We start from the raw sequence: 9,351 nt of genomic DNA, 5'->3' as shown, positions 1-9,351 counted from the left end.
AGTCAAGGTCTTGGTTTTCCTGTGAGACAAAAAGCATCATTAAGTATTTAATTCTGGATGAGGATGCACTGTATGAGTTAAATGGTGAACCAAGGGTGTGATTGATATTCTGTACCCTAAATGGAAGTGGACAACAAACTGCTGCAGTGGCTCACATAAAAACTGGCCATTCTGTTAGAGCTTAGGTCATCTATTCTCTGTTTGCAGCCCGATAGTTAAAAAAAAATGCACAATGAAGTACGAAAAGAGAGCAATGATTCAACACATTATTATAATGAAAAAAAAAATGGTGCTGCACTGATATTTAAGTGTCAATTAAGATGCATAAACAAAGTACACAAAGCAATTATAGAAATATTTCGTACAATTTGCATAAAATTATTATTAATTTGTAAATCACAATGCTTAGTAGACACCTAACAATTTGAAAATATACAATGACATAATCATTATGTAATATCTCAAATACAAGTAACTTCCATTTTTGCTGTAATATAACCTGCTCTTTAACATTTTTTGGCTTTCTGACAAAGGTTGATAAGCTCAAACAAAAGCAAAAAGGCACTTTGCGCTTCACGTTTTCTGAAGCGTCACAGAGTTTCCATGGCAACAAGTAAACACGCGTCTCCGTAGCAACCAGACTAGAGCGTCTTTGAAATTGCATAGGAAGCACACAGCGGGGGGGGCAAAAACAAAAAAATATTAATACGAGCGTCTCTTTCGCCACAAAAAACCAACACTTCCGCTTCACTTTGAGTTTTGGCTCTTAATTCTTTAATCAAGACACCTGTGGATATGTTGAGACACATGAAGGAAGTACAAACGGAAGGCTTCACCGTGAAGTCCACCATGAAGAACGCCGTGGTGAGTAAAGTTACCTGACGCTGTAAACGTTAACGTGATGTTACGTTAAGTTCAAGCTAACGTTATCTTAAGCAATGTTTGAGCTATGTGTGTAAAGGTGTTTGAGTCGTCCGAAGTAACAAGTGACAGCTCAAAATACGTTGTGTTATGTAGCCTAAAACAGGTGTAAATACTGTAAGGAAGTTGTGGAAAACTCACGTTGTATTTTGTTTCAAAAGTACGTCATAGAATGACGGAGTAATAAAATGGTTGGTGTCAGTTAGCCTGCTGTTTACCTATACCAGCGTTAATTAACGCTTTAAACGCTTTAGCCTACGAACTAACCTTTCTTTCTGAATCATGGAGACAGAACAGACAGGAGTCGTGTTTAAGAGGCAGAGATAAAGTCGAGCTGTGCTGACTGAGATAGGTCACTTGAACTCTGTCATCCTAGACTCCCATACGCTGCCACTAGCACACACTGCTTTAAATGGTCATCTGCACCCTGTGCTGTCTGTATCAGTTCTCTGAAGAAGATGCTCAACAACACCTATCATATGTCTCCTCTGTGTGCAGCGCAAAATTGTTCACAAATCAAACAGCCGAGATGAGGAATAAACAAAGAGAAGAACCAGAGAGCCTGAACATAACATTGTTCTCTATAAATGTTATTTAGCCTTTCCTGTGTTGCTGTTGCTGTGTGTAATTCTTTTGGTCAGGGCATTTTAGAACTCCAAAATTAGATCCACAAATCTTTAATAGGCTAAAAAGGACACTTTTAGAACCCACTCCAAAGCTATGATTAGACACTATTCTGAGGCCATATGCTCGGATAAATGCTCATGACTTCTTGGAGTTTCCAAATGAACATGAAAGGGAAATGTTTTATAGACTAACATGCTTGTGGGGTAGTCGAAGTCTGACAAACTTAGAGTTGTCTTTTTATTTTCTAGCCACAAGCTTGTATATGTCCCAAAACAACTGTTGCAGATTTTGTTTTTGGCAGATGTTAAAAACAACAACTACAGCAGCAGAGCCTGCCTTAGCAGGGTGTCCTCACAGAGCAGCCCCAATCATAGACCAGACATGTCCTATGACTGTGTGGAAAGAGCTGATTCATTTCTTCAGACAGTTTTGTCGGGTCTTTTTTCATCTAGTGCAAATGAAGATGGATCAGGAAAGTATAATAGGTTTGTATCGCAGAAGACATTTGTCTTCATTGATAAACTGTAGAGTATTGGTTTGTTGGTTGTTGTAGCTTTAGTAAGGGTGAGAAAAAAAATCCATTTAAATCCAAATCCCAATTATTAATTTCTACTTAAGTCTATATCAGATTTTTAAAAACGATCTTTTTTTTTCTAATCCAAAGTCAGTTTTCACAACCAGCCAGTTTGAGCGTGTGAGCCTATTGGTGGCATTTTCTTCCTGACACTCAACCTTGCATGGTACTGTACATCGATGCTACAAGAGGTTTGTTGATTCTGACTCGTCAGCCATGCTGCTAACGTTAGCTTGCTATTAGTGACGCTAATATCAATCTACCAGCCATTTTCAAAAACAGACAAAATCAATAACAACAATCGTTTGTTTCTTGAAAAAAACCTGCACCCCGACAGTGTTGTAAAAAATGTGGACATTTAGATACTCGATCAGCTGATGTTAGAAACATAAAAGCGGCATTATCTTGGACATGTTGTATTGCAGTGTCTTAGTAGAAGGCTAGAATAGAAGCTGAAAGAAGCACCCCTTTGTAACAATGTGTTGTGAATCGCAAATCTGTTTGTATTGAAAATCTGTTTTTTTCGATCTATTTGTGACGTCAAAAATCAAAAAGAGTCATAAGAAAGAGTCACGTCCTGCAGCTTTAGTCGGCCAAACAATGATCAGTATCAGATATCTGGTCTATACCAGGGGAAGGTCTCCAATATGTTAATGTATTAGATCAAGACAAGTTGAAACTCTTTGTGTCTGTTGTCCGTGGTTACATTTCATAAACATGGGATGAAGCATAAATCTGGCTTTTCCCTCTGCTGACCCCTTTCCCACAAAGGCTTGTGATAGATGAATGTGTAGCCACATGCTGTGAAACTGAAGATGTTGTCGGCAAGGAAAGCAGATGATAGACTGTAGGCTGCTGAATAAAAAAAACCAAACCTCCTAGTTACACATTTACACAGACATCGCTTTTTATTTTTTTATTTTTTTAGCACGCATAGAAGAGAAGTTATTGGTGGTTGTGTGAGGTCACCTCACAATTTGTTAACACTAAAAACTGCTAATTAAGCAGACTACTGTTGGTATTGTGCAGTGTGATGCTGACTCATTCACAAGTTCAGTAGAGGTTCAGTTCGATTGAGGAGAGTTTTGTTGTGTTAATTTCAGGGCTTTAGAATAAGAATAATTTATGTGAGGAATGCAGAGATGCCTCATGTACTACGCGCTCCTACTTTAGATTTTTACTGAGCACTTTAGTTGCCTTGTTGCACAGGCAACCATTCCTGCAGTCTTTTTTAGGCAACACCAAGCTGAATGAAGTTGAAAATGAAGAGAGATGACATACAGAATAATAATATTTCACATACGTTAAATAAAACATTTCCTACTGTATAGTTGCAATTGGCAGCATTTATTTTTTATTTTTGGTCAGGTGTAAAAGAGTTAAATCTACTCATCCAGGAAGTCCAGGGGACATCTCGTGTGTTTTGTCTTCTTGTAGTTCATGTTAACAGTCTTAACTTATTTTTCGGTCAGTTTTAGAAGTCGAAGCCTCCATGTTCAGCAATACCTGAAGTAAAGTGCCGTCAGCAATCCTCCAACTCTTCCTTCCATGCTTCCAGACTTTCCTCTTCTTAAATGATTTCTGCTCAGATTCTGGCTCTTTGATGCAAAAAAAAAAAAACAAGCTAGGTCTTCCTCTCTGAGCTGCTATTTTTTATTTTTTTTTGTGCAGACAGTTGTTGGCTTATTGTGTTTACACTGCACTTACGCGAGGCTATGTGTTCAATAGAAATGGAAGAGCATTCGAGTTCTGATGACAACGTATACTTGAACATGGACTGCTGCAGCGCTGTTTGTTTTTTTGAAAGAGACTGCTTTGAGATGCAAAAGAGGCCGTCCTCGATATCATTGACTTCCTCCTCTGTTTTTGAAGGTCATAAACAAATCTCCTGACAAGAGCCTTCACAGGGGAGGCTCCGACAGAGCCCTTTAATATTCACCATCTCCCCCGACGATCAGCTTGAAACATGAATGATGCTCACACGCCGCCATAGCACTGGCTAAATCCTCCGAAAAAAAGCCATTATATTTTTCTGAGGCTTGCTCGTGTCTGTTGCCTTGTGTTTTTTCCCTCCCCTGTGGTCACTGACATATCGCTCCAGAGAGGGCAGCTTTGCGGAGAGCTGTGATTTGTAGGTAACGACAAGGCCATTTCAAGCCTTGAAAGGGTATGGGGACTTGAAGCATAGGCTTATTATGCCTTAAAGTATTTGTGGTCATAGAAATTGAATCAATAGCACTGGCCCCTGAAACATCACCCTTTTTCATATGATTCATCCCCAAGCATGAGAAAAAAAAAGAGGATGCACATTACGTGGTGTGAGGTCGTCACCTTCTGTTTCAGACAGTTAAGGAACAAAGCTGCTGCTTTGTGTCAGAGGCTCTTTCCAGCCGATTACAGGGGGTTTGGGGAGAAATCCCAAACACCTGCATGTTGTGGAGAATGATTATGATGAGGAGACTTTTCCTACCATGATGACTTAAGTTAACTATTTTTTTTTCTTCCAGCCAGTGGAGATAGACTTCTGTGGCACAACATCAGCCTTTAAACAAATCAGAGATTTCGGGGGCTATTCATTGGATTCAGGCTTGTGTATTCTGCTTCTGTGGCACAACATCAGAAGAGTCTTTAAACAAATCAGAGATTTCTCTCAATGACTAAAAACATTTGTTCAATAACTATTGAGCTTAGTTTGAATGGGTCATGACGGCAAGGTTCAAGTGATTTATAGTCTATAGAATTTTTGACCTTAGATCATCATTGTGCCCTGTAATCGATTTTTGTAGTATCCAGATTTCTGGATGTTTGCCATGTCAAATCCTCTTTCTGTGTGCTGCTTTTTCACTTTAACAAATAGTTTAAACTTGTCTAAAAGACATGAAAGCTCTTAAATGTATCTACACTCTCCCGTGTCCTACCTCTCCTACGATACACAGCGGAACACACAAAGTTCACCTGAGAGGGCAAATCAATACAAACGACACCTGATCCCAACTTCAACGCCGCTGTGGTGAGGGTCTGCTGACTGCTAAGACGATGGACTGCTTTAATAACAAGCACAACTCATTTACTGCTGGCTTGGCTTCTGGGATAAAAAAAAAAAATCAGCTGGTTAATATGGTCCCCAAGTCAGATACCCCCCCCCCCCCCCCCCTGCCCCAATACACAGCAACCCACATATACATACAACCTGCCAACCAACCTTTCCCCCCCGGCCCAATCACCATTCCTGGCTCACCCCACTAACCCCGGGGGACAGATGGAAGCTCGATGTAAACGTGACCTCCATATTGTATTCCTTTTCTTCCCCCACAGCGTCATCATTATACCTGAGCAGATGTCCCAGCCCCCCGATGATGTCTCCTCCATCTTTATCTCCCTCTCTCCCTCTCTCTCTCTCTCTCTCTCTCTCTCTCTCTCTCTCGCTCTCTTCTTTATCCTTTTCTGCACAATCTTCAATCAACCAGGCAGGTTTCCTAAAGAGGAACATGTTTTACACTGAGAAAAAAGAACTCGCTAGTCATTTACTGGGCTGTATCATTAAACGTAAGCTAAATCAGAATATAATCAAGATAATAGTAAATAACAATTATAACCAAATATTGAGGTAGAAGAGAACAAAGATGCATTTGTTTACACTGAGTTGAAGCACAGTTGCCATTAGTGCCTTTGGAAGAATCCTTTGTTTAGATTGTCTTTGCTTTTAATTCCATGATCACTGAATGCTATTGTAAAGCATGAAGACACAAAACAACAATTTAACAAGTGACAATTTAGAGTTACTACTTAATACTTAATTAAGCTTTAAATGAGATTAGAATTTAATTGCAACCTGATCAACTGTAATCTCACTTTAAATTGCATTGTATAAACCTGGTTAAAATAACATTTCTGATTGAGTTTGGATTGCATTAAGTACAATGATTTTTTTTTAATGATCTTAAGTTTATTAGTTAAAGCTTGATTTAAGATGATTAAATCCATACCCCTATCCACCTATCCTCTCACACTGCAGGCTGGAAACATCATGTTCACAGCTGGGATAAACAGACACTCGGTGTAGGTAGAAATAAGCCCGTTGTTATACAAAAGCAAACAGTTGTTGACCCAGACTTGAATGCTTGAAAAATGTTATGGAGATGAATCTGTCTGTTTATCATTCTCACTCACAGTCAAAATCACTCTTCTTCATCGCCCGGAACACATTTACCTGACACAGAAACTCATAATGTTCCCAGTGTGGTACATAAATTGCCAATGAATCCAGCTGGGGTGTTTTGTTTATGTGTTGTGTGTGATGCATACTGTTGCAAGTAAATGAATTGCTGTTAGATTCCTTTGCCTGTCTGCTTTCCTGCCTCACGTAAGTGTTTTCAGAAACAGCCGTGCTTTGCAGACACGCAGCCCCAGCACGTGTTAAAACTATTTTTCATCTATCTCTTCTTCCCTCTGCTGCAGCACGGTCATCTTATCAGCAGCAGAAGCCTGTAGTGCATCCCCGTGAGCAGCTGGAGTATATGAGGAGGAATTCAGTCATGGTAAAACAGGTTAAATTGGCAATGGGCTCTGGTGGCCTTCTGGCATTTCCATTACTATCGATCAACCACGGAGCCTGAAGCTTTGAGTGGAAGGAGAGTTGGCTGACTCGGGTATCTTAGTTTCTCCCCTAACTTTGGACTCCATTCACTTTGGCTTCCTTGCTCTTCATTTTTAGGGCAGTGGAAAAGGCTGATCCAAATACAAGAATATTTTTCAAATTGTTAAAAAAAAATATATTTGCTGTATTTTACAATTCTATATTTTTACAAGATGTTGTAACTTTAAAGTGAACTGATTTGAGCTTTAAGCGGTTGTTTATTCGAGTCTTTTCTGCGTTGAGCTATGCCAAATTTAGTGTTTTGTTCAGATTGAAAAGTTTCTTTTTACCTGGTATCAACATCTAGATGTGAAGATTGAAGGCTTTCTATCTTAGGTACACGACTTTTAAAATGTATGTGACCCTTTCTGTGGTTGAGAAAAGAAGAGAAAAGAGCTGGAAACTTCCGTCAGACATCAACCTCAAGTACCTCCATAGCGTACCATTATGACCTTATAGTGTCTAGGCTTTCGTTCCTCTAAGCCTGGTTGACAATTACACTGGCCTCTGTGTTTGTTATGTTCTCCTTCAAGCCCTTGTAGCCTGCATTCTAATTAGAAGACTTTTAATGGAGATTGTTTATTGCTCCTTGCAGGCCCTCTATTTTTTGCTCTCAAGTTAATTAGCCCGATGTCACGTGACAACCAGTGCAGAGGACATCGAGACCAATGTCCTTCTCGTATCAGAAGCAAAGATGCAGGCCGTTGGCTAAAGGATGGGCTTGTTTTCACTTAGTCCCACTCATATTTAAAGCATGGATGAATGTGAGGGAGTAAGTGGATGCAAATCATGAAGATACACACACACAGACACAGGTGAACATGGGTTATTTTCTGCATTACATGCCAGGGTATGTAGTAAATGAATTACCATAAAATCAATTTGCTTAAAAAGCGTGCCGGTTAATGTTGTGCTCGCCAGCTGTATACAAAGATGATGACAGTATGACAGTAAAGTGATCATTTTATGAAACACTAATCAGGGCATTACGTTTGACTGACTTTCAAGCTCTCAGTGATTTCTCTTATTTTTTGTTTTTTAAGCAGCAGTATAGTGCATGCTCCACAATCAATTAAAAGTGTTTTTACAGGTAGGCATGTTTATGTGGGGTGCATCTTAAAATAGCAACACAATAAACATGCTCATACCTACTTTTGAGGTGTATTGCCCTAATTAATGTTTCTGCAAATGCATCCCCAAGAGACAGCTGTGTTAATAGTCAAATAACTGCTTATTGGCTTATACTGTCTTCTTACTCCTTCAGTAAATGTTAGTGCTGAAATCTAAGTGACTGATAACAAACCAGAACTAGATGTACTGTTTGATGTATCGCACAACAACAACAACAACAAAGAAGTCTTCTAAATTCATTTTAATAATCTAGAAAATGCTCTCTGTCTGTATTTTCTTATTTTCTTATTGGGCACATTTTATGGATGTTGGCGTTTATGTATTGATGTGAAGCTGGCTGTCAGCTGTATAGCAAACAGAGGGACCCGTCATCAAGTGACATAGCTGTCTCTCTCCTCTGCTCTCTGTCTGTCAGCGACAGACTCTAACGTAATGCGTGCATCTTGATGAGATGCTAAAAGGACTGGACTAAACATTTGATGAATGTGACACTCAGCGCTGCGATGTAGGGCCTTTAAAAGAGGGCCGAGACAAACTCAGGGGGCGGGGAGAACAATCAAACAAACATACTGCACTATACTGCATGTTTACAGTAATGGAGGTTCTTTAGACAGCACCGATGTCAAACTACCATAAATGTACATCTCATTACTCAGTATGCTTTGGTAGTGGCTCTCCACTCAATCCAAATGTTGATGGACTGTTGTCCTCTGTCTTGCTCTTTCCCTTATGGCAGCTGTGGGTTGAATTACTTTCTTTCATATCAGCTGTACTTTTAGGTACTTTCTAAAGTAAATATGATGGATATTATTGTCTTCAAATATTCAGTTTTGAAAAGTATCAGCAATTCGGGCTAGCTTGGTTTCTATTGACTACCCTGATGTGTAAACTCTGGACATAAAGATGTCGACTGAATTTGAACCTAAATGAGAAAGAGTATTAAATGGAGGGGAAATTAGTCTTTCATTACCACATTATATTATTAGCCATTACAATGACCTTGTTAGAGGAGAGAAGCCACTTTAGTGCTCTTTTATTTTGTCAGTGTTGGGCAAGTACTTCACTTTTCTACAGGGTCATACCTGGCAGCTCACATACTGCCTACATCAACATAATAGGAACCAGTAGCAGGAAATCAATGTATCTGACAAACAATGTTATTTCAGTCCAGTAATGGCTAACAGTGGCCTTTGTTTCACTACCCCCCACTTTGAAAATCTTCTAAAATAACCATCGGCGCAACAACACCGCCTTGTACCTGACCTTTTGAATTTTGCTGACCATGCAGGGTCGAGACCGAAATGGGCTGTAAGTCTGCTATTCCTCAAGGACTGTGATGAAATGCTCCGTACATTAATGAAACAAAGCAACTGCTTTCTTGTTATAAATGTTAGAAAACCAATATGTTACGATTGAAAATCTTTTTCTGCTCGAGAAATGATCTGGGGAATATGCTCTCTAA

At 39.5% G+C, this 9,351-nt stretch overlaps 1 protein-coding gene across 1 annotated transcript in view; it reads left to right on the top strand.

The window, feature by feature from the left end:
- Window positions 1–625: 625 nt before the first annotated feature.
- The window catches only part of pacrg (PARK2 co-regulated), a 106,409-nt gene continuing 97,683 nt past the window's right edge, over window positions 626–9,351 (top strand). The window contains exon 1 of the mRNA XM_079369413.1: window positions 626–864. Within this exon, the coding sequence (XP_079225539.1) occupies window positions 796–864 (69 nt within the window). The 5' untranslated portion in view covers window positions 626–795. The remainder of the gene's footprint in view (window positions 865–9,351) is intronic.

Source organism: Symphodus melops (assembly GCF_947650265.1).
Source record: "Symphodus melops genome assembly, chromosome: 19".
Classification (NCBI taxonomy): domain Eukaryota; kingdom Metazoa; phylum Chordata; class Actinopteri; order Labriformes; family Labridae; genus Symphodus; species Symphodus melops.
This window is presented reverse-complemented; position numbering and strand designations above follow the sequence as displayed.